The 26,981-nt window shown below is 40.0% G+C and overlaps 1 protein-coding gene across 1 annotated transcript in view; it reads right to left on the bottom strand.

Annotated features, from left to right (window-relative positions):
* LOC149181710 (DNA-directed RNA polymerases II, IV and V subunit 11-like) overlaps positions 1–25,987 on the bottom strand; it is a 43,259-nt gene extending 17,272 nt beyond the window's left edge. Inside the window, exons 1-4 of the mRNA XM_089418379.1 lie at positions 25,814–25,987; positions 25,555–25,644; positions 23,932–24,010; positions 23,673–23,768 (exon numbers count right to left, since the gene is read on the bottom strand). Coding sequence (XP_089274505.1) covers positions 23,673–23,768; positions 23,932–24,010; positions 25,555–25,644; positions 25,814–25,866 — 318 coding nt within the window. The 5' untranslated portion in view covers positions 25,867–25,987. The remainder of the gene's footprint in view (positions 1–23,672; positions 23,769–23,931; positions 24,011–25,554; positions 25,645–25,813) is intronic.
* Between the last annotated feature and the right edge of the window lie 994 nt (positions 25,988–26,981).

Below are 26,981 nucleotides of genomic sequence, written 5' to 3'. Positions count from 1 at the left end.
GGAACCTTGGTATGGCATGAAGGCCTATCAAGAAAGGAATAAGCCTGAAGCTTCTAAAGACACTACCGAGGATAGTGTGGTTCATTCTACAGGGTATGTTGTAGTGGTGAACGCCAAAGATTGGGCTAGTGTCACCGATGATGACGAGATACTTCCAAGTGGTGGAAGTACCTCCCTCGCTAAGAGGGAGTGTTGATTTGTGTAGCTTGGGAGGTACTCCCACAACCCCTAGGGTACTAGGTTTGTGAGGAGTTGAGCCAAGCAGTGTACCCAAGCAGTGGGTTTTGTACCCAAAGTTGTGGGAACAAGACCAAGATGAGAAAATGATATTTTATTCATTGAGAGCATGTGGGGCACCCTTGAAGTGCTAAGAAGCACCTAAGGCTTTGATGATGTGGCAAAAGATGAATGAAAGCAATTTTTGTCTTATGATTTAATGGTGTTTAAGCAAGGATGCTTAGGTCAGCTTTAATGATGTGGTGTGACCTTTGGTGGAATGTGAGACGACCATAGAACACTATAAAATAAGGTAAGATTGGTCCATTCGAACCATCCATCACAAGAGCAATTCTTCTCAAGAAAAGACAAGTTAAAATAGAGCGCAAACCTCATGAAGACGAGTTGGATAGGAGGAAGAAAGAGGAGTTTTTGTTTCTTTGTTTCTATGTATAGGTCTAAAGGAGAAGGGTTGGTCAAATAATCGGAGCATCATTCTGTGATCAAGGGTTGAAAATCATGTGCATCTGAGTTACGGTAAACCTTTGTGCAAGGGCTGAATACTTTTGTGCTTCAAATCAGTGTCATGTCTATGATTAGGTCGAGTTATCTCTAGCCATAAAGAGAGGGTCGAGACTCCTTTGATTTCTGTGCATAAAGCCAAGAGGGGTTATGTCATGAAGAAGGAGCCTAGCTCAAGTATAGTAGTTAAGCGAAGGAGATAAAGGGTTGACAGATGATGTTTTTGGAGTAGTGGTGAAGTAGAATTTAGGGTTGAGTTCCCTGAAGTGGTGCACTGTGGGAGGACGGTGTTTATTCATCACGGAACCGAGATCCTTGAGGTTGAGCATAGGCCACAAGGAAGATTTGTGGCTACATCTTTGTGGAGAAGAAGTGCTAGTTTTATGGTGGGGTAAGTCTATTCATATGGAGTTATCTGGACAGCAAGTAAAGAAGCTCCAAGTACAGTGTATGTAGTGATCATTCATTTTTGTGTGGGTTGTGCAAACAAAGCCCTAGATCAGTGGTTTGTGTGAGGGTTGGTTTGATTCCCTAGTTCAGTGAAGTTAGTGATAAGAGTGAAAAATTGTGAAGACCCTAAGAGTAGACTTATTGAAGTAGCAAGAGGGTTGTTAGAGGGCAGATTGGTGAGCCTAAGATCGGTGACATTGGAGCAACAATGCCATTGATAGAGGCAGATCGATCAGTTGAAGATGCAAGCATTCTGAAGTTGCAGAAGTACTTGTGAGCAGCAAAAGAGGTGGCAAAGGACCTGCCAGGTGTTCAAGATACATGGACCGAACGAGCTAAGTTGAGCGCTCCTTCAGCGAGTCAAATGTATCTTGTTCAAGGGTAGATTGAGTGTCATAAGTTGTTGACTTCAAGCCCTAGTTGTTCTTGTATCAGGGCTAATTGTAAGGGCCATGATCCCTGGTATGAGAGCCCTATGTTTGTTGTATTAAAGTTTGTAATATAACAAGTTTTGGGTTAAAAATTTGTCTTGTGCACTAAGTTGATTCACTGTTGTACATTTTCTATTGTGCAAAGTACTTGTGTTGTGGCATTTTAGTGTGTTTGTGATCATGTTCTAGACATAAACCTGATTCTAAAGTGCCGAAGAAAAATCAACACATAAAAGGTGATTGAACGACCCCAGAAAGGCTGATTTCATTTGTCGATGAAGGGATACGAGTTGCCACTCAAAGGGGCCCATGCATCAGCACAAAAGAGGGCCTACACAGGCCTATTTTTAAAGGGCTAGCAGCCCACAAAGCAAGGGATTTGCAAGCCTGTTTAAGGCCCGCAATAGGAAGCATTAAGGAGCTGCCATACGCTGACATGACAGCCCCTTTTTAGCCACCAAAAAGCGACACACGAGCTTGCCACACTCATGCCATACGTAGCACTAGAGGGGGCCTATGCAGGCCTGCCATACGTAGTCCTCACTCAACCAGATTGAGGTGATATGCTCAGCGTAATGTAAGGAATTCATTGGGCCTCTTGGGCCTCTCTTTTTTTGTTAAAATTGGCAACTAGGGCCAAACTCCATGTGGCTCACCTTATTTATGGTAGCTAATATTTTTCCTAGATTCCTCTTGTCGAGAGGTGTAGGATTGATCTAAAGATCATCTAATTCTGACAAGTATTTATGGAGATATGAATTTATTAGTAATCAATTGACAAATTGTCAAGGTCAGCCAACAGTTAAGTGTGTGGCACTCTTGCCCAGGTTGCATATAAATAGAGGAGAGGTTGATTCATTATCTCAACTCATCTTACCTCTCATCTCTTCCATTGTCTCTTGGGTATACAAAGGAGAGAGGACACAGCTAGCGCAGCGTGGAAAGAAGGACGTGGCTAGGGCAGCGTGGGAAAGAGGATGCAGCTACGGCAGCATTGGAGGAGGACGCAAGAAGGTGCAGCAAATGGTTTAGGTCTGCGTTGACCAGTACATTGCCTCCATTGACTGCGGCCTTGTGTGGGCAGCCTCTCCTAGGCTAGCCGAAGTGTTGAACAACTTTGTGTTGACTGTTTAAGGGCACATTTATGATTGTGTTATCTTGTTAGGGCTCGCTGCAGTATGTTGTAGCATGCACTGCTATTTTGACCATCGTACATTGACTGTTTTGGGCTGCCACTACTTCTGTTGGAGACCGAGTTCTCCTAGGTCGTCTTGAAGACATTTTGGGGGTTGATTGATCACTTTTACTATTGTTGTCCAAGGGTTTCATTACTGCTGTTGTAAATCACTGATTAGCTAAGTAACCGGATTCGTCCATATAGCCTGGTGAACCGGAATCCTGCGTGTATGGTACGATTCGCCCAAAAATCGAATCCTAAACTCGGACTCTTCGAATCCAAATTTTTCCACTGGTAGTGGTCGATTTGGAGATTATGATGTGATTAGAGACAGGAGGGCTAAGAAGCCCTATTCTTGGTGGGCAAATCATGGGGCAACAAGCCCTCCTCTTCAACAGTTAGCCATAAGGCTCCTCTCTCAGGTGACTTCATCCTCTTGTTGCGAGAGGATTTGGCGCGGATATGGGAATTTTATAGTGTGAAGAAGAGCAGGCTTGAGCAGTCCAGGGCAAAGACAATGGTGTATGTGCACACCAACCTTCGTCTTATTTACAGGCAGAGGGAAGAGTGGTTGAGGGGAAAGACAAAGATGTGGGATGTCTTTCCTGATGATATGGGTCTAGACACCAGTGTTGAGTTGGCATTGGCCAACATGGATCTCAATGATCCAGTGCTAGAGCCTATTAGATTTGATGACTTAGAGGGGTCATCCTCCACAACAGAAGATGCAGAGGCGACTATGGATACAGGGGAGGAGGAGGATGCAGAGGAGAGCAGTGGGGACCACGATGATGAGGACATTGATGTTGATTCTGATGTTGATGATGAGGATTGATGCCTTGAGGCTTATATACCTATAGTTGTTTTATGTTTTCTATTTCTATTTGCCATTAGCATTGCACCAGCACTACCTATGTAACACACTTTGATTTGATGACTTAATGAGAAAACTACAATTGTCAGTGTGTTTATCTTACTATCTTGTAGTTGTATGTTGTCTTTCAGTTATGAATTATGAATCATGATTTATGTGACCACTGACATGTATTTGAATTTTGTATGTACTATGCATGCTATAGATGAAAATCTATGTTTGAAATCAATAAATTTGTATCATTAATGAAAATTTGTGTAAGAAATATCTAATTTTATATATATATATATATAAAATAATATATAAAAAATCCTACGTGTCCTATTCCGGGGGGTCAACATGTCCGAATCCGATCCTACGAATCTCGAATCTCCGTGTCAGGTGACTTAGCTGATTAGTGATATTGTACTATATCTCTCTCTGTGCTGAACTATTGAAGATAAAAAAAGATTTGATCAAAGCGTTTACCCACATTGGGGTTTGTTCCTGGCTAGCCACCACATCTTGTGTCTCTTGTCTTGGCTTGTTTTTTTGTCGATCATTTAATGTTCTATCTGCACTTTACTTTATGTTTATGTGATTGCTAATCAGTGGCTCATAAGAAGAAAAGAAGTAAACTGCTCTAAGCATAGAAAATACCATAATTTAACATTTTTTCTATAAATTAGAGTCATTTTCTCTCATTTGGGGAGGTTGGGAGCTTGAAGGGCTTGGGAAAGCTATATTGTATATTTGTTTCAAATTTTGTTAATAAAAAGACTTTGGAAGTCCATGATCTAGTGTCTTGTGTGGTTTGCTTGGAGCATTTTGAAGTAACCTTGTATTTTCATGCTATTGCTTTGAGTTTGTAGCTTAGGCCTTGATAAGGAAACTGTTGTCCAAGGGAGAAGGTTAGCAATTATTTGTTAACCTCTTGTTAGTTTACATTCTAGAATTGAAATTCATATGTGATTCTTGGTTGAATAGCATGTTGATTCATTTCATTGTGTAAACTACACCTATCACTACTAAATTCTAATTTCTTGGCAAGACTAAGGGTTTTTTGCAGGTTTCTCAAGCTTGGAGTTGGGGAAATCCTTGGTTGGATCAGCCATCTTCAAGCATATCTTTGAAGCATTATTCCCACCCAGATCAATGAGTTTCTACTAAAGGATTTTCAAAGGTTGTCAAAGTGCTTTCAAAGATCCCACTATCTCTCTTTCCTTCTCAAGAAATTCTATAAATTTCCTTGGTGCCATTTTCAAGTACTACATTGTCAAATTTAGCAGATTAAAGGCTTGAATTGTTGGTTGTCCTAACAGTCATAAATCAGCCAAAAAGAGCTGATCAAACTCAGCGCTTCTTGGCTGTCCTAATTTCTAAAGTTAAAATTTCACTTAATTTCTCTAATATTTGCAAAGAAATTTTGATCAGGATTGGTATTGATATTGCAGATATCCAAAGTTTGCTTTGGTATCTATCACTTTGTATTGTTCGCAGATTTATTTTTGCAGACCATACTTTCCAAGAGGAGTAACTTTGGTGTATTGAACCAAACCTTAGAGATCATAGCCATCAAGACTCACTCTCATCTCCTTTACCTGCAACTATAAACTTCTTATTTTTTCCTTTGATTTTAATTAAAAATCGGACACATAGGTTTAAATTTAGATTATTGTTCTAACAACATTCTATTTTGCTAAGAAGGACCAAGTTTCATTCATTAGCAAAACACCATAAAAATCTGATCTTTTAGACTTAGATTTTTCCTTTTATATGATAGCAATTTTAATAGATTTAGATCATTTTTCTTTGAGTGCTTTCTAAACTAATTTGCTTGTTGATTTTTGGCTAACATTGAACAGTTCAAAAGGAGTGTTGGTGGAGGAACCAAACACTCAAAAGGTTTACCTTTGGACAGCAAATTAAATAAACTTCCATTTGCACTTTGCAAAACCCTTTTAAATGGTTTTTTCTACCCAAAGATCATTTCAAGGAAACCATTTGAAATTTGTAGAAAAAGTCTCTCTTTTAGGATTGTCAAAAGGGCCTCTTGTGATCCATTGTAACTTTGCAAAGAGACTTTTCTCTCATTCTTGAAATTTTCCCAAAAGGGCCAATTGTAATTTTCTTTTAGATTGCTTCTAATTTGTAACAAATCTTTGGAGAAGAGTACTTGATCCCTTTGAGAGATCTCATTCTAAACTATTTCCAAAGAATCTCTTCAAATCCCTTTCCCAAAGAGATCCATTGTAAATTATCTCCTATCCCTCATTCCTATAAGTGGGATCTAATAAAGAATTGATTTTTCTTGGGAGTTAAGGGATTTTTCCCCTAAGCATCCCTGCCTTACCCCTTTGGGGAAGTCATTTTTGTGTTGCTTGAATGATTTTCATTGTTGGCTGAACTAAATAGTGTAGCATAATCATCATTAGAGTAATTGGGATAAATTTTTACCTCATACAATCTACTCTAACCTTAAATTTACTTGTGCCTTGCAAATTGCTACTTAGTTTAGTCATTTACTTTACACTTCAAGCAACTTTGTACATTTGATTTAAATCTTTCAAATTTGTCTTTGCAATAATCAAATTTAGCTCCAACTTTGTTGGTTGAAGTAGAAACTTAGGGACCCTCTTCCCCATAAGTCTTCGTATTCTAAGATCAAGGCCCCAACGAGGATAAGGCTTGGGGAAAGAGTTCAATTGAAACTTGCTTCAAATTTGCAACTAACCAATTAGCACTAGTTTAACTTAAAATAAAACAAGATACATTCCAATACATTCATCTTGCAGCAATGGCACTAGGAGTTTCATTTCATTTTGCTTTCTAAGTTTCATAAAGCTTGTCTATCTTTCCAAGGCAAATTGCCAATATTTCAAGTACATGCATTTTGTTTAACAAAGCATTTACTTTCCAAACATTTACTTTAAGCATCATTTATTGATTATTTACTTCCAAAACATTACTTTCAAAGTTATCTTTTCACTTGGAATATTTACTTGATATTTAGCACTAGTCTACTTCTGCTCCATCTTGTCCATTATTGTAATATCTTATAGCTTGTAGATGGTCATTATTATTATGATGCTTTGAATTCATTTGCTGAAAATGATATATTGATATAATTTGGATGTATCTTTGATCATTCAATTTTAACTCCTAGAACTTGACCTATTTAACATTAGAGTAGTTGAGCCTTAGTTATTTTCATCGGGTCCAATCCCCCTTGGCTTCTCTAGGAGTTAGCCTAGATACAGGAGAAGCAACAGCAACTCAACTCGAAACTTGCCCCCAGGGCCACGCCAGGTGGATTTAAATATTTTCTCCATGATAGTCCCAATTGTGGATTCAAGCGGCAACACAATACTAACAAAATCTAAAACAAAATAATAACAATAGCACATTCACACAGTATAGACAAAATTTGCCTTGAAAACCCTTAACCAAGAAAATCAACCTCGCTAAGAGTCACGCCTCTCTCTAGCTTATTTTGTTTACTCATTATTTCACCGCACAATATTTCAAGTGCTTTGTAGCTTCAATCAACCCCAATCCTCTAATCCATCAAAACCTTAACCATTTAATAATGATTAGATTACAATGGACCAAAAGTTAAAACCACCCACCAAAAAAGCACAACAGAACGCCATGCTCCCACAGCTAAAAGTGTGGGTCCCCCTTGAACCCCCACTATAATGTGGTTAAGTCCACCTGCAAAGATTACATTTGTTGTATACTTTGAAAAAAATGAGTCAAGGGCAAGGCATTAATAGCTCTTAAGGGCAACAATGGCCATTGATTCTCTACACTGAGAGAACTTTCAAATACTAATGAACCTCATCAATGAGTTTACAACATTCTTCAATGCATCAACCTTCTCCAACAACACTTTGTTGTCTTCAACCATGTCTCTAACAAAACAACATTGCTTACCAATATCTTTTGTCTTAGAATGACAAGCAAAGTTCTTTGAAAAAAATTGCACTTGAACTATTAAAATGTATCATTACTGCTTTCTGAACAAGACAATACTTCAACACAATCTTTGCAACCATTAAGCTTCCTTACGTCCATGGCTGGTAGCCATGTATCCAGCATCTGAAGTTGACAATGCAACTATAGCTTGAATAGGTTAAAACCATAACCACTTCTAGATCTTCTATAATCAAGATCTCTAACCCATTGTGCATCAAGAATACCTGTATGAATCTCCCTATGTGGTCTGTAGGTCTTCTTTGGCACCACGACGCATAATCTAAAGTGCCATGAAAATATCTAAAAACCCTCCTTACTCCACCCAATTTCCTTTCCAAGGTTTGGCAACATACTTACTCAAAACTCCAATTGTATGAGCAATGTCTTGTTTAGTACATACCATAGCATATATCAAAATTCCAACAACTCATGCATATTGTACATGAGACATGTCGTCTACCTATTCTTGTGACTTGACAGCACTGATTTGCAAATAATTTTACACTTATTGGGATAGGACATGATCACCAATCAACAAGGAATACACAGTGATTAGCTTTGTTTCTTGAGAAATCAAGTCCTAATATATAAGCATCAAACTTTGATACTACTACAATCCTAGAGATTACATTAATCCATACAAAGATTTCTTCAACTCGCAAACCAACTCTTTTCCCTTTACTGCAAAACCTTCTAGCTATTTCATCTAGATTTCATTTTCAAGACTCCTATGTAGGAAAGTTATTTTCACATCCATCTATGCTACTTCAAGATCAAAAGCAGTAGCAACGATAGACACAAGAATTCAAATAAAAGTTAATTTTAAAAAAAAAGGAGAAAACAAATTCACTTAAAACAATTCCCTCCACCTGAGAATATCCCTTTGTTATTAGGCAAGCTTTATACTATATTCAACTACTTTTGAAAAACCCATTTGCTACCAACAAGCTTTCTTCTAGTCAACAACTCAACCAATTCCCAAGCCTCATTCTTATCAAGGCATCCATTTCTTCAACCATGACCTTCTTCCAAGGTTTACAACCTTCTAAATCCATTATCTCATCACCAATATTAGATAAAACAAAACCAAAACAAAAATCAAGTAGGGTATACTTTTTTGTTTGCCTTTTTCCTGAATCAATCTCCTCAAGATTGGAGTTTGAAGTTTTTTCTTTTTCTAGTCCATCTTCTTTTGTTGAGTCTAATGCTTCACCCTTAAATTCAAACTTCCAAAGTTTGTAACCTATTATGCCATCTTTATAACCAATAAAAATGCACTTTTCTACTTTATATCAAACTTGCTCCTATCCTCTTTTGGAAGAGGCACATAAGCATCACTACCAAAATCTATGAGATGTTTAAAAGAGGGATTCTTATTAGCCCTGTTGTCGCCTGGATTGTACAAGCACCGCAACAACCACTCAAGGCAAGGGTTGTCACTCTGATCCCGGCCCACTTTGTTCTAGCTGTCTCCCAATAGCAAGCTATGGGGGGTAGTCCCTATGGAATGAGGTGAAGGAAAACAAGTTGGGAACCAACTTGCTTGGGAGACACGGATGAGTGGCCTAGCTACTCGGTAGAATTTAGCAAGATTAATGATTAGATTAGATTTTAAGATGAGACCAATGCCTTATGGAGCCACAATTCTTGCTTATTATAAATTGAAACCAAGTAATCGAATGGACACCTGGTGCTTAATATGATAGACTATCCTATACGATATGCAATTCCTAAGAGCTAGGTGTGATGCAAGGATGTTGGTTATTTTTAGCTTAAATGCTTAGTGTAAGTTGAACCTCCACCTTAACTGTTTTGAGAAACAGTTTTCAGAGTTGGATGTGAAATGGAAGCCAATGGGAAGCAAGAAATGGCCTCATTAACGATGCCTCCCCCTGTGTTCCACCACCCAGTGCCTTCGGCGCTGCAAAAACTGTGGCTCTGACAAACGCAAGGTCACTGTGTTAACCACTAAGAAGAGTTGAATCCCTCAAGCTAATTGGAAAAGGGTTGCCCTAGGAGTCTATCAACCAAGCTTATGCTTGTAAGTAAATTATTAATGCAAACTAAGTCCTATGATGCTTATGCAAGATAGATTGAGTGAAGTCTTCTTGAGTTAAGATTGCTTATGTTATTTAAGTACTTCGTGTAAATTATCTTATAACCAGAGTACTTAACAATGATTAGATAACAATCTTAAGACAAGACATGTGCTTAAAGATACAAGTGCCAATGTTCAACAATATTCCACAAGATGTTTAGAACAAATGTCTAATTCAACAATGATTACTTGAGATATGCCAATGACCAATGTTGAAATGCTCACTTTGAATGATAACCAATGAAACTAAAGATGCCAAATGCTTAAGATAAACAACCAAAATTTCAAAGTCTCTTAAGATTATGATCTTTAACTTAGAACAATAAACTAATGATTACTTAACAATGCCTTAATTAGATGTCAAGCCGATGTTGCAGGAAACGTTGCCCAAGGGTCCATTTTCGGCAGGAAACGAAATAGAAACAAGGAAACTCGTACCATATGGCTTGGAAACTCGTTTCCGACCATACTGGCATGTTTCTAGCTAGGGAAACGTGGCTAGTACAGCCAGAAACGAGTTTTCAGGCCGTACGGCGGAGTTTCCACTTAACACTTGCCTTTTTTTATTTTTATTTTATTTTTTCACTTCTAATTTTTTATTGGGCGACTAAAATATCTTTTGGATGCTTCTAGATGCCTCTCTCAAGTTATAAAAAAGACTCTCGCCTCATTCTCTCATCACACAATTGCGCAAGTCGTTTCTCTTGGAGACGGACAATTTTAGCAAAGAAGAAAAGAGAAAGAGAGCAGTGGTTTCAGCTAGGGCGTTTTCAACAGTGAGCAAAGAAAATTTCAGTAGCAAGAGAAAGAGATTTCAGCAATAGATTTGGGGTGCAGAGTTTCCGGCTACAACGTTCTTGGCTTTTGGCTCAACTACAGCCATATTTCTCGTCTTTTCCGGCATTTTGGGGTAGCTTCAGCTACAGAAAATTATTTTGGGTAAGAAGCATTCATTTTCTTAATTTCTTCCATTTTTCGAGGGTTTATGCTGCCAAAAATATGTAAAACATTTTTTCTTTACAGATTTTCCTTTTTTTTTTTGCAGCAATGGCTTCCAACTAAAGTGCAGCTGCAAGTTCAAGCCCCAGGGCCAATCCAAGCACTGAATATTATCCTCTTTGGAGGCATGTTCAGAAGCTTCAAAAATGTGGAGATGGTGGCTCATGGGAATGGCGATGTAATATTTCCAGTAATTCATACAAGGGCTCCTACCCAAGAGTGAAGGCACATCTTTTGCATGGAGGAGGACAGAGGATTGTAGGTTGCACAAAAACAGCAGACCCATTGGCAAGGAGGGCGTATCAAAGAGGCCAAGATGAGGCGGATGGAATTAAGAGAAGGCATGATGAGCTTAGTCGAGCTACTCCTCAAGCTCCATCTAACATTGAGCCAAGGATTGTAGTTGAAGCAAGGAAGTGGAGAGCCAATGCCACTCAACAACATGAACAACCACCATCCAAAAATACCAGAGGGGCATCCCCTTCAATTCAGGATAGCAACATTGCTAAATTGGTGAATGTGCAAGCGAGAGAAGAAACTGATTCCAGAGTGGCTAGGTGCATTTATGCATGTGGTATATTATTCAATGTTGTTCGCTCTCCTTACTGGCAAAATCTGATAAGGGCAATTAACAAAGCTCCTCAAGGGTACAAGGGGCCCAATTTGTTCTTCCCAGAGTATCTCTCAGATGGATGGACAAATACAAGGCGCAAACCATTGATAAATATCATTGCCACTTCCCCCAAAGGAGCAATGTTTATAAAGGCGAAAGACTGCTCAGGAGAGGTAAAAGATGCACAGTTCATTGCTCATGTTATTATAAAATTTATTGAACAAATAGGACCTAACAAGGTGGTGCAAGTTATCACAGATAATGCACCAGTTTGCAAAGTTGCAGGTTTAATTATTGAGGGGAGGTATGACCACATCTTTTGGACACCCTTGATTGTCCATAATCTGAATCTGATCTTAGAGGAAATCGACAACAAAGTTCCATGGATAAAGGAAATCACAAGGGAAGCAAGGGAGATTGTTAAATTCATCACCAACCACCACTAATCTCAAGCTTCGAGAGTACTCCAAATTGGAGTTGTTAAAAGTTGTTGAGACAAGATATGCCTCAAACTTCCTGATGTTGTGTCGCCTTGTTGAGGTTAAGCATGCATTAGTTTCTATGGTGGTGAGTCAACTTTCGGTTGAGGGGAGACAAGCAGATTCAGAGCGAAGATATATGGTGCGTAGATTGTGCCTTGATGAGGATTGGTGGAGCAAGATAGATTTCTTGCTAAAGTTCACAACCCCTGCATTTGAGCTTCTTCGGAATGCTGACACTGACCAACCTTTCTTAAGAGAGGTATGTGATGGAATGGATTCCATGGTTGAGAAAACTATGGAAATCATTTCACAAGAGTCTCCACAACTTTTGTTTGTTTATGATCATTTTGTTGATTTAGTCAAGAAAATCATTGTCGATAGGTGAAACAATTTCAACACTCCATTGCACACTTTAGCACATGCCTTGAACCCCAAATTTTATGATGAGGAGCTTATTGCTCAAAGCAATGGGAAGAGGAAGGAGAGGTGGCTAAAGGGGTGAAAAAAACCCTTATGAGAATATTTCCATCTCATCTACACAAGGAGGTAAAGGAAGAATTTGCTAGTTTTGTTGCGGGATTAGATGATTATGCAAATATATCAGATTTGGAGGAGAGAAGCACCATGAATCCAGTTGAGTGGTGCATTTGTCATGGAGAAAATGGTGTACATTTGCAAAATCTTGCCATTCGTGTTCTTTCACAAGTGGCAAGCTCTTCATCATCAGAAAGGAATTGGAGCACCTATGGTTTTATTCATTATGTGAAGCGCCTAAATTTGTATGTCCCGACCATCTTTCGCATTTTGTGGTATATTTCCTGCTAAGAGTGGGCAAATTATGCTTTTTCTTTTCTTTTTAGCTGCATCAACCCTTGGTGGGCAATGAACCACCCCAACTTAAAGGAGTATCCACTACTACATATTACGCATCATGCTCTCATCCCCTGGAGACTTGAGCAATTATGAAGAAAAATCAATAAATGGCAAAAGGCATATGAAGAAGGGTGGAAAAACAAAGGTCAGGTTAACTCATGTACCACAATTTACTCCCTCCTACACTCATATAAGTGTGGCATGTGGTCTGGATGTTTTCCCTAACCCTCACTTCGTTCCATTAGTATAACATTTGCCACCTACCACTTGAAGGATGTACCACGGACATGCCACCCCCTCTAGAGGTTGAAACCACCTAATAAGGTCATTGGCTAACCACCTATTTAGCTTGGAGACACTTGCACATGCCAAAGCCCACTATGGAAGGGCATGCCACCATGAAATACCCCACTGGTTTCATGACTTGTAAGCTCTTTTACTTGATTATTCTAATGATTTGTTGTATTGGAGGGCAAGGGGATGCATTGGATCTTATATAGGATTACAAGTGGATTCCCATTTGAGGCTTACAAGGTCCCCAACAGCGTTCATTGATTGCTCCTATTCCACCTTTTAGATGAGGATGATGCACTTGGTTCACCATGCCCAACCAGCTTCACAGATGCACCATACAATTGGCAGATGTTCCAAGGTCCAAAGGATTGTTCCCCACTGCAAAGGCAAGGCTTATGTCATCATTCCAGCCCTTACAGATGGTCTACAGCCACTTCTGATCCATTTGGAGACACATGAGGATGACCTTGTGCCCCCACACCCACTTGTGAGCACCACAGGGTTTTTCTTGAAAAACAAGGAGCAACCCCCTTGTCCACTATGATGGGAGTCCATTTCTACATTATGGCACCCTTTGGACTTCCTCAGGCCTCCTCAATGGCCCAACGACTCACTTTCTTGATCATTCAGCCCTCTTGAGAGGCTTATTCATGTGTTATTGGGCTATTTGGTGGGCTTGTCACCAAAAGTTACTGTTATCTTGCACATTGTTTTATTCTAGGGGCTAAATTAGGCCAAAATTAGCTAAATTGAAATCATTAGACATTGCATAAATAGATGAAGAGTTGATTCATTCTCTCATCATCACTTGGATTGATCATTCTCTCTTAAGAGATTTTCGCTATTCTTTTTGGAGGACGAAATTGGATGGATGGATAAATTTTGATGTTTGGATCTCTTCATTTTTGTTTTGGAGCTTCTATATTGGCATATGATGATGATTGGATGTACTTGTTCTCACATGTAAGTTCTCTTTTAATGTTATTTTGTCTTTTTCTTATGTCACATGCATGTTGATTCATTCTCTCATCATCACTTGGATTGATCATTCTCTCTTAAAAGATTTTTGCTATTCTTTTTGGAGGACGAAATTGGATGGATGGATGAATTTTGATGTTTGGATCTCTTCATTTTTGTCTTGGAGCTTCTATATTGGCATATGATGATGATTGGATGTACTTGTTCTCACATGTAAGTGCTCTTTTAATGCTATTTTGTCTTTTCTTATGTCACATTTTTAAAATTGGCAACTAGGGCCAAACTCCATGTGGGTCATCTTATTAATGGAAGCTGATATTTTTCTTGGATCCCTCTCATCGAGAGGTGTAGGATTGATCTAAAGATCATCCGATTCCGATAAGTATTCATGGAGATATGAATTTATTTGTGTTATGGGGCAATTCGTCCAGGTCGGCCAGCAACCAAATAAACCCCACTTGTGCTCAACGTTTTATAGTATAAATAGAGGTGGCCTTCAAGTCATTTCAACACACTTGGGATCTCTTCCTCTCTACTTGTCTTTAGGTTTTAGTAGAAGGAGAGATCCTAAGGGATAACGTTGCCCTGATCCAGAGGGCAGAAGCCAAAACTGTCGGAACTGTCGGGAACTGTCGGAACTGCAGGGAACTACCGGAATTGCCGGGAATTGCCGGGAACTGCCGAAACTGTCGAGAACCGCCGGAACTGCCGGGAATCCGGAACTGTCGAGAACAGCGAGAAATGAGTTCCGAGAACAGCCCGAGCTGCCGGAACTACCGAGGACCACAAGAACTGCCGAGAACTGTCAGAATTGTAGGAACTGCAGGAATTGTAGGAACTGTCAGAACAGCCGGAACTGCCGTGACTGCCGAGAACTGCTGGGACTGTCGAGAATAGCCGGAACTGTCGGGACTGTCGAGAACTGTCGGGAATGCCAGAACTGCTGGGAACAGCTAGAACTGCCGGGAACTGTCAGAACAGCGGGAGCATCTGTCTCTGAAGGAGAGCAGCATGCAAAGGACAGCTAACTAACATTGGGACAGTTGTATGGTACTTAGCAGCAAATACAACAAGCATGCAATGTTACAGCTAGCATGCAAGGGACAACTAGCATGCAACAGCGAGCATGCTAAGGACAACAAGCATGCTAGGGACAACAAGCAAGCAAGGTGCAGCCAACACATAGGTCAGGATGGCAACATGGTGCAACAATGGCACATAATGCAGTACAATGATGGGTACAGTCATGATTAATGAAGCGTGATGAGATGCAGCATAGTGATGATGGGTGCAGCATGGTGTAGCGCAGTGAGGTGCAACATGATGACGAAATGCAGCACAACGATAGGTGAAGGAGTCACCTTGGAGAATCAGTTGAAGCAACATGTCTTCAACTGATCTCATGTAACATCTTCTTAGAGATGATCTATGCTCTTATCTAGATAAGTCAAAGTGTTGACTTCTGTTGTATACATACTATCTCTCTATCTCTCTACTGAATTATTGAAGAACATATAAAAAGAATCGATCAAGGGTTTCCCCACATTGGGGTTTGTCCCTGGCTAGCACCACATCTTGTGTCCTCTTGTCTTGGCTTGTCTTTTGCGATTTATGTTTATGTTCTATCTGCAGTTTACTTTAATGCTGATGTGATTGCTAATCTGGAAAAGATATGGAGCTAACTGTGAAAATTGAAAAAAATTGCTCTAAGCATAGAACATACCTAAAATTAACATGGTATCAGAGCTAAGGTAAAGGCAATGCCCAAGCAATAGTGAAAGAGCAATCACCGAAGACAGTTGGGAAAGGAAAAAAGGATCAATGGATTACTCATCCCTCTTCAAATTCACCAAGGGTGAAGTCGAAGCAAAGAATATTATCAGAATGGCGCAGCGGAATATGGCCTACCTAAAGATCACTTCATTGGAAGACCAGATCTCAGGGTGGAAGGAAAGGCAGATAACTAGTTCGACCATTATGCGGAAGAGTATCCGAATGGCAGGGACACATCACTTGATGATGATAACAATCATTCTAGGGACATCTTCAATGATCAAAGGAATGACAAGTAACGCAGGTCATCAAGGAAATGACCGACTCTTCAAAGAAAGCAAGGAACCCTAGGTATGAAGAATCAAATGTTGTTTCTGATAAGATAAAGAAGCATTATCTTGTATTGGCCCTCTCCTTCAAATTCTTTGGGAATCTGGCTTATTGATTGTAGTGCTTCAAGGGACTTCATCGGATAGATGGGTGCACTCTCTAATTTGGTAAAGATGGAAACAATCGTGGGATTATACTTGAAGCTGATGCCACCTATCCCGGAAAGGGTGTAGGGAATGTTAACCCTCAACTAAATGAGGGTAACTCAATTCATTTACAGAATCTCTTTTATGTACCTGATCACAAGAAGAACCTGGTGTCCATCTTGGAAATACATCGATGGAAAGGTACGTGTTAAAAAAATAGAATTTTCAAAGATGCTTTTTCTCATGGGTTCTGGATTGGCAATTTGTATCAAGTTGCAGGATGGTCCATTGGGGATCATGTCAATTGACATATCCCATCTATAACACTAGAGGTCTACCTATGGGGCCCTACCCGATGTGAGTCAGATGGTGATAGGGATGTTTGAATTCAAGTAGAGCATGAAGGTACATGTCTGAGATGTACCGAGGGAAAATCTTACAAGGGGACCATTCCCCTCATGCAACAGGTCCACAGGTTTGAAACAACCCAAGGAGTTTGAGATTCATGATCGGGAATCTCATGTATACAGGTCGAAGAAAGCCCTCTATGGCTTGAAGCAAAACACCCTTGGCGTAGCATGAGAGGATTGATAGTTGTCTGATGAAGCTGAGATTCACTAAGAGTGAAACCGATCCAAACCATTACCCAAAGGTTGTGGATGATAGAACTCTCATACCAGCACCTTATGAGGACAACCTATTTCTAACAGGTGCAGACCCTCTCATTTGCAGAAGAAAGAGGGAGTTGGATTTCAGATGTGGAATGATAAACTGCAAGATTGTGACTACCTCGAGGATCATAACTTTCAGAAGTTATATGGTAGTAATGTCGGACCAGATTTGGGAAATGCCTCTAAGTTTCATAAACTCATTCGCGTTGATGTTCTTGGTGAACTTCCGTCTGGACATATGTTTTGCAGTTAGCATGGTGAGCTCATATTTGGTTGAGCCTCACTGGATTGGTGCCAAGAATCTTCTGAGATATCTTCGGGGCACAATCTCTCATGGATTGAGATACACTGCCGAAATATGAAACTGCATGATTATTCGAATACTAACTGGGCAAGTAGTGTGGAGGATCACTAGAGCACTTCTCAGTGTTGGTTCTCTTTGGATTCTGCTTCGATATCATGGATGAGCAAGAAGCAGAAGCGGTTGCTATAAGCACCATTGAGACTGAATACATAGCTACGATTATGATCTTGTGTGAAGCTGCATGGTTGCGGAAGCTCTTAAGTGAGCTGTTTGTACACATGATGAATACCATTGTGATTCTTTGTGACAACCAGAGGGGGGATTCGACTATTGAGGAATCCCATATTCGATGATTGCTCCAGCAGATAGACATCAGATACTGCCTTATCTGGGATATGGTAAGTCGATGAGCGAGGAGGCTCCATCACATTGAGACTGATGTACAGGTCGCAGACATTTTTGTCAAAGCCTCGGGTAAAGGTCAAATATGTGACTTTCCCGAACGACTTGGAGTCGTTGAGAGACCTTCTTATAAGGGCCCTGCATTTTTCATGCATTGAGCTCTAGGAGCTCTGGAGGGCTTGGGCCACTTACTGGAGCAACATACGACCACAGGGCGACTTACCCTCCCCTGGTGGTGTGCTATGTACAGGATGACAAGTTCAACCTTCCCCTGTGATACCCCGTGGGGACTGTAGAACAATATGATTAGTTCTCCTGTGGGCCGGGATGATTAGTTCTCCCGTGGCAACTGTGGAATAGGATGATTAGTTCTCCTGTGGGCCAGGATGATTAGTTCTCTCGTGGCAACTGTGAAATAGGATGATTAGTTCTCCTGTGGGCCGGGATGATTAGTTCTCCCGTGGTGACTGTGGGGCTGGATGATTCGTTCTCCTGTGGACAAGATGATTAGTTCTCCTATCGAGGCATCCTACCCATGCAGTCTAGGACTCATGGGAAGTACCTCTCATCTGATCAATGAGCAAGGAAATGGGGTTAGGGACCAATAGTAGTACTATGACTACTATCGATGGACGCATCATTGTATCTATCATACTCCCTATGCTAGGATGACCTCCATTGATCTGGGATCAATGAAACTAATCTGGGATCAGTATGAGTGGTTTGAGACACTCTCTTGTGATATTGATGTAGGATCAATAAAACTAACTTCAAGTCAGTAAGAGTGATGTAACACTCTCTCTTCAAATGAAACTGACTTCGAGCCAGTAGAGAATGGTATGAAACATTCTCGATCAATTCTTCTTCTTCATGGTTCAGCAAAGCTCAGCAGATCAGAGCAGTGCAGGGCACTGATGGCAGAGATAGTACAGTCGGACATATGGATCAGCGGATGGAGTTCTCCCTAGTTGAGAGGGGGTGTTAAAATTGGCAACTAGGGCCAAACTACATGTGGGTCATCTTATTGAAGCTGATATTTTTCTTGGATCCCTCTCATCGAGAGGTGTAGGATTGATCTAAAGATCATCCGATTCTGATAAGTATTCATGGAGATATGAATTTATTTGTGTTATGGGACAATTCGTCAAGGTCGTCAGCAACCAAATAAACCCCACTTGTGCTCAACGTTTTAGTATAAATAGAGGTGGCCTTCAAGTCATTTCAACACACTTGGGATCTCTTCCTCTCTACTTGTCTTTGGGTTTTAGTAGGAGAAGAGATCCTAAGGGATAGCGTTGCCTTGATCCAGAGGGCAGAAGCCAAAACTGCCGAAACAGTTGGGACTGCCGAGAATAGCCGGAACTGCCAGGAACAGCCGAAACTGCCGAGAAAAGCCGAAAATGGGTTCCGTGAACAGCTAGAACACCCAGGAACTGTCAAAATTGCCGGGAACAGTCGAGAGCAACCGGAAATGAGTTCCGGGAACTGCCTGAACTATCGGGAACAGCTAGGAATTGGTGGAACCGCCGGGAACAGTGGAAACTGTCGGAACTGTCGGGACTGTCGAGAATAGTTGAAACTACCGAAATTGTCGACACTGCCGGGAACAATTGGGATTGTTGGGAACAGTCAGAACAGCCGGAGCATCTATCTCTGAAGGAGAGTGGCATGCAAGGGACAACTAACTAACATTGGGACAGTTGTATGGTACTTAGCAGCAAATACACCAAGCATGCAATGTTACAGCTAGCATGCAAGGGACAACTAGCATGCAACAGCAAGCATGCTAAGGACAACAAGCATGCTAGGGACAACAAGCAAGCAAGGGACAACAAGCAAGCAAGGTGCAGCCAACACATAGGTCAGGATGGCAACATGATGCAGCAATGGCACATAATGCAGTACAGTGATGGGTACAGTCATGATTAATGAAGCGTGATGAGATGCAGCATAGTGATGATGGGTGCAGCATGGTGTAGCGCGGTGAGGTGCAACATGATGACGAAATGCAGCACAATGATAGGTGAAGGAATCACCTTGGAGAATCAGTTGAAGCAACATGTCTTCAACTGATCTCATGTATCATCGTCTTAGAGATGATCTATGCTCTTATCTAGATAACTCAAAGTGTTGACTTTTGTTGTATACGTACTATCTCTCTCTCTCTGTGCTGAACTATTGAAGAACATATAAGAAGAATTGATCAAGGGTTTCCCCACATTGGGGTTTGTCCCTTGCTAGCGCCACATCTTGTGTCTGCTTGTCTTGGCTTGTCTTCTGCGATTTATGTTTATTTCTATCTGCAGTTTACTTTAATGCTGATGTGATTGCTAATCTGGAAAAGATATGGAGCTAAATGTGAAAATTGAAATAAATTGCTCTAAGCATAGAACATACCTAAAATTAACACACATGCATGTTGCTAGGGAATTTCGTTATACTAGGCTGAATTTTGTTGCTTTTCTTGTGTGAAATGGTGGAAATTTGTCTTTTTATAGCGTTGCATCATGTCATGGGCCATATTTGAGTAAGTGAATGTTCCTAGAGATATTTCGTTAAAATTTTATCTCGATAAGTCATCACATATTGCATATCAAAGTATAAATACCTTGAAGCAATTGTCCCATGCCCTAATTGCCATGCAAAATTGTTCTAGAGGCCTCCTTGACCAAGTGAAATCACTCCAAGCATTGGAATCATCTTGACTCCATTTCTCCCAAAGGATTAGGCAGTGGTCCTCCATAGGTGATCACCTAAAAGCATATTTTTCTCACCTTTCTCTCTTTCTCTCTAGGCCTAGCCTACATAGGTCACTTAGCGCATTAATTATCTCACAATCTAGCCATCCAAACAGTAGTCCACAATTGTCATCGAGTTTGCTCTAGAGGCCCTCTGAATTTGAAGCAAATCCGACCAGCGGGATCTCGAGATATTGCAAGCCCTAGCTCTAGGATAATTTCTTGCCCTAAGTTTCCCTTGCCTAGTGACCTCATCTAGATCATTGCATTGCATTCCAAGAAGATTTGTCCATTGATCTTCTTCTCTTCCACAATTAGATCAAGCTCCCCCCCCCACTTAATGACCAATTCCTCTTACTTGACCTAATTTAGGTCCACTTGGTCTCGTGTGGTCCCGCAACTTTTTGAAGATAATTTCACAAAAACCATTTTGGAACCAAGTTTTCAAAAAGTTTTCTAGGACTAGGTCCCTCCTTCATAAGTCTTATTTACAAACCCTAGCCCTTGAAATCCCCTTGGTTCTTCTTAAAAAGCCTTACACCTTGCTTCTCAAGCAAGTAAACCATACATTTGAGTCTCTCTTGTGAATAGAACTAAGAAATCACTCCTTTTCTCTTCATTGACTCATTCATCTAGTGATTCCCTTCATATCGAGTCTCCTCCCATCGGTATAAGTCCATAAAGAGCAGGGAGCCTTAGTTGAGGTGACAATGGGCTATCGCTCCATTGTTTCCCTTGACCTAGTAGTTGCCCTTTAAGATCCCCTCCTAGGACCCCAGCTAGTTTGAGCGATAACACAGCCTTTATACATGAGGCTATATGTGATAAAACTGAAATAAAAGATAAATATTTAATACATATTAGTAATCATAACTCATCAACAAAAATATAACAAGATGCTTGTCCAACAGAAGAGGCAATTCTACTAGTACATCTAGTTCCGCTTGAATCACCACTAATATCAAGACTAGAGAGAACTCTAACTATAATTGTTTAAATGAAATTAGCCTAGGAGTGAAAGAAACTTTACGAAAAAAGTTTAATTAAGCATTTTTGGACCATAGAAGGAACCCACACCTAACAGCCACTTAACTCACCGAAACGTTGCAATTTTTGGTTGAAATGGCCCCGAAACATTGTCGGTTGTATCGTATGTCGTTTCAAAATTGCAAAAGGCCGTACGGTACAGTTGACAGCATTTCAAGGAAGTTTCAATATGTTTCCAATATCAATATGCCACCTAGGAAGGCATTTCATGCAACATAGGTTGAAACATAAATCAGATTATTCATCAAGCCTGCAATGCACAGCACATCCTTCACCAATAGAGGCCTCCCAGACTCCCTCTGAAACTTGACAATTCGTTGCCTATTGGCCTATACTTAACATTGTCTACAAGCTTAATGTGGAAGTACAAACTATGCTCCTTCAAATTGGTGAAGTAGTCTCACATTCCACTCATGTGACATGAAGCGCCACTATCAACATACCACACACTGGTGGCCATTGAACTAGAGGGACACGATGAGTGAAAAGTTAAAACTCATCCTCAAATCTAGCTGCAAACTCATCCATCTCAATTATAGCAATGGTCTACTTCTTTTGTTTGCCCTTTTTCTTGTTACGACATTAGCTGGCAAAATGTCCTGGTTGGTGGCATGCAAAGCATTTTCCTTTTGCTAGCATCAGACTTCTTTTTATTGCCCTTCGACGTAGCTCCTTCAATGGAGTCTTTCTTGGCCTTTCCCTTGCCCTTAGAGGTAAGGGCAATGTTCTCTTCTTCCTCGTTCTTCTTTTTTGATCTCCACGTTGAGACCCTTCTCAAATCTCTTCTTGTATGAAATCATCCCACAGCCTTTCCAGAGTGGGAAGATGCTATCATCCCATGATGCATTTGACAAATACATCCCACTGCTTTGTAAAGCCATTCAAGGCTATACACACCAGTTTAGAATCAAGGACTATCTCCCCCACAGTTGCCATCTCATCACGCACTTATGTGAACCTGGTAAGGTAGGAAGTTGCATTCTCTCCCTTGGACATCCTAGTGTTGTGGAACTTGTCCCTAAGCACCATCTTTCAAATCTGATTGTCACTCTGATACAGTTTAGTGAGTGCATCCCACATCTCTTTGACATTATTTTTCTCAAATAGATGGGGAATCAAGTGATCTTTCACCCCGTCCAAGATCCTTTGTGCCCTTGCTTCTTTCACCTCATGGAGATATAGGGCAATAGGATCTGATGTTGGCACAACCACCGTGGAATTAACAAAGTTCCACAACTTGTTCTCCTTGAGAACTGTAGTGATGCGAACTTTTGACTGAAGATAGTTTGAGGCTCCTTCAAACTTGTCTTCATAACTGACACTACTTGCCATGGAAGATCAAACCCTGAATAATTGAATTTTGTTCAGAGGCTTGGCTTTGATACCATGTTAAATTCTCTAAGCCCAGCAATCAAATTAATGTACCAATAAAATTTTAAACCCAGATTTTCATTTTTACTGAAAACCCAAAAAATTTAAATATGAAATCTACGCACAGTTAACACACTTGAGCTTCTAACAATTTATGCACACCAGAAAACAGAAATTCAAACACTCAATTTTTACACAGTTATTTACCCTAGAAAACCCCAATGTGGGGAAAACCAGAAGAGAGGAATTTTCTTAGGTTTCAGGAAAATATTACAGCAGCAGTATCAAAGATATTACAGCCAATCAAGAGCCCTAGAAATCGGTCCTTCCCTTCTGCTTGGTACAGCCTGAAGCACAGCCTTTTTCACATTGTACGGCCCCTCTCCTCAGCTGCTCGACTTTCCTATTTTTCACCCCAGTCAACCGTCTTCTCTCTCACGCAAAGTGATTTTGAAAATAATGTGTCCTTCACTCACTCATTCCAGCGATTTATAATTCTTCTAAGGCCAAATACCATGGGTCATCATGTAGCCTAAGTTTCCATTAATTAATTAAATCAATGTACTTTTCCCAAGTAAAATTTAGGATAACTAAAATCGCTTCACATGGGTTCCACATTTCTGCATTAGGGACGTGGCCTATATTAATAGTTTCAGTAGATTAGCCTTCTCTGATCTCTGAAGCATACTATCAAATTATAATTTATGTTGTTCTTACCGATGTAATTATCTGTAAGCATTGGTTGTCTTGCAAGTATTAGCGTAATAGTCTATGAGCATCAGTTATGAATCGTGATGCAAGTACTAGTAAAAACAGTAACAAACAGCTGATGCTAGACAAATATCTGGTTAAGTACCCATTTAGCAATCACCTATTGTAAAGGGAAATAGAGAGAATACAAGCTGAAGAGAGGAAATAAAGACTACCTCGAAAGCTTTTTTCAAATGATCGAGCTCTTTATCAAGATCATCAATTGCCAAGTTATAAGCCTGCATTGGAGAAGACTGGCTTGTAGTTTGGATCTGTTGAGCCACACACCATTTAGAGGCATCAATATTTAGTCTAAAACATATAGTCATAAATAGACATAAGAACATTCTCCTTGCACATGGTTCCTAACAAAATTGATGAATTCAAAATCTATTTGAGAGAAAGATTGATCCCTGTTGAAGACATAAAACTGACCCTGAGAAGAATCTTGTACTGCAATGGATGTGGCAATTTGTAGCCAGCAAAGAGCACATTTGGATCCCTGTGCAATTGCCTGTCATATGTACATAAAATGTCAATAGCTATTTTCTCTCAGGACCAGGAACGAAAAATTGGAAATGAATGAACGAAATGAAGAAAAACAGTGGCATGTGTTAAACGGAAAGGAGTTCTGAACTTTCTCAATCGAGGTATACAAAAGGACACAATAAGTGAAAAAACAAAAAAATTGGAGATAATTGGAGGCAACACCCGGTAACCCTAATGACCTGCAGCCAGATGCTGGGGAAATGCCCCTTGTCGAAAGGCCCTAAGGATGATCAATTTTGACACCAGTTCCCTTTCACCCTGGCTCTCATTCGAGCTTGTAATACAGTCATAGGCATGGTAAACCGTAAAACGATCCAATCCATATGTAACGCAATCACAAGCGCAGCAAGATAGCTTCCCAGAACCAATCTTCTCAGGGCCGTCCAGAAACATCAATGTCATAATAAAATGGGCCACGAGAAAAGCAAAGCTTAAGTGACGAGGCTTGAAACAAATTTTCAATACCCTTAATTAGGCTTGAAACTTGGGGAAACTTGGGGTTAACAAGGATCACAACACTACCTGATGCTTCTGTTTGGTTCTTTGTTCTTGGGCCAAGGGCCTATGTTTATATGCTTATGCTTCATGTACTGTTTCTCTTTTATGTTTGGCATTAGTGGACGTTGACAGTATTTATGTGCAATTTGGTAATTAACCAGTTTTCTTTTTGAGGTTTGATAGTTCTTCGTGGTGGCTATTTTGGCAGCCTGCATTTTTGGGTATATAGTAGTGCGTTTCACGACATACCTTTCTCTCACTCTCTCTCTGTACATAAATAACAGGAGTTGGTTCACTGGTGGGGTTAAACGACTGTCAACCCACAAGAGCTCCACTCCCTCTACAATCCATCAAAATGACCTGAGTTTAGAAGAGATAACGCTAAGTACAAGTCATACCCCTCGAACCTGACTTCTAAGCTTACAGTGCAGCTCTTCAGATTATACATATGACAGATGTGAAATTTAATGAATTTGTGTCATCGAATGGGTGGAATTTAGAACACGATAGGATTTTGATTTCAATGATTCTTGATGACAAGGGCTTCGTAGAAGATTAAGGAAACTTGATCTTCACAATTTGGCAATATAAGGTCCTAATTTCCAGAATATATGTCTTCGACGTATATGGGTCCTGTCCTGAATCCAATGAGACTGGAACCGGTGCCCGAAAAAGGGTTCAAACTGACACTATCTTGCAACTTGGCCACAATTGGGTTGTTCCTCTTTAAATGAAATGTAGCTAGCTTACAGCCTTCAAACGCATTCCTTAGGTAAGGTTCCATGTCTAGGGAATCTACTCAGCTAGACTCGCCCAGAAAATTGCACCTGGTCAAATACATGAATGAAAGGGCGAGCCGGACCACGAAGAGCAAAACAAAGCTCTGGGGAATTTGAACCTCATTCGTATGTGAAACGACCCCAACCAAGACCGGTTGACCCTATCTTGCAGCTTTGACCATACCCATTTCGTCTTCATATGCAAATATGCAGGAAAGCAAGCAGTACTTACATGCGAACGATATTGCCAATTGTGTGATCTTCTCTTTCGATGACAAATGTTGCAGCATTCATAATCTTCATGTCCCGTTCATAGCTCACTCTGAACACAGACGCAAATGCACCGACCAAGAAACACACATTTCAATTCAGAAAACAGAGCTGAAACCCAAATGCAAACACCAACTCGGAAAGCCAAACAGAACTCAAAAAATAAAACATGGACGCAGGGAAGTTCAGAACATAATTCAGAGGAATAGCGGTACGCATACTTTTTAGTGCCCTCGGGCACCACAAACTTCTCATATCGATCTGGGGCATTCATGGTGACCTTCTGGTGCAGGTATAAAAAGATGCAGGTTTCTGCGAATGACAGGGGATGATTTCCGTGATTCTCACTTGAAATAGTGAGGGTTAATGAATTGTTCGGCAAAGGGTTTGAATTTATATGCTAAGCGACATAAATTGTATCGTATGGCGGTTATCAACATAAAATATTTACTTCGAAAATTTATTTTATAAAAATATTATTGGTATGTGTGTGATGGTTATTATTTAAAAAATTAATGTATTTTATAATAAAAATATTATTGGTATGTGTATGATTGGTTATTATTTAAAATATATATATATTATTGGTATGTGTATGATGGTTATTATTTAAAAATATATATATTATTGATATGGGTATGATGGTTATGATTTAATATTAGAGTTGGATTATGTTTTAAAATTGTGTTTGTTTGGTTAAGAGTTTGTTTTTGTTGGACATAAGGGAATGGGTTAATAACCCAAGACCTAGAGGTATCTCGTAGGAGTGAAAGTCTACCTCCTTACAGACCACCACTAGTAGGTAATTAAAACGAACGTATATGCATCATAACTTTGGATCTACTAAATGCAGAGAGTGATCAAATTTCTTTTCTCTTTAAAAAGGATTTGCATCTCGAGAGATATAATATAATTATAATTTATTTATGTAATTTGAGTGAGTTAAAATGTTTTATTGATAATTATAATGATTATTTTAAATTTATTTATTTATTTGACTGAGTCAAATTGTTAAACATGACAACATCTCTACCATATTGGACTAGAGGATGCATCTATGCACAATGACAATGATGAGTCAACCTGCATTAACGGATAGCAACGAGTGATAATTGTCCCCATTGTTGGTTTGACAACTAAGTTATGATAGGCTTTCCCACTATATGAAAAAAATGGTTATGATTTAAAATGAGGGGACGGAGGTCCAAGGGATCATTTTTCGTGTTGGAGGACCAATCGAAGGCAAATTCATATGGAAACTTGGTTTGCAAGTTAATATCTTAGTAGAAGTATATGCTATTTTTAAAGATATCTCTTTTGTCAGATCTCTTCACCCTAATCACCTAATGGATTTTAGAGACTCACAAGTAACAACAAGGCATATGCACA

Source organism: Pinus tabuliformis, chromosome 3_2, assembly GCF_031772625.1.
Source record: "Pinus tabuliformis cultivar Carrire ecotype Pingquan chromosome 3_2, CPIR1, whole genome shotgun sequence".
NCBI classification, from domain to species: Eukaryota; Viridiplantae; Streptophyta; class Pinopsida; order Pinales; family Pinaceae; genus Pinus; species Pinus tabuliformis.
Note: the sequence above shows the minus strand (reverse complement) of the source record. Positions and strands in the feature narration are given on the sequence as shown.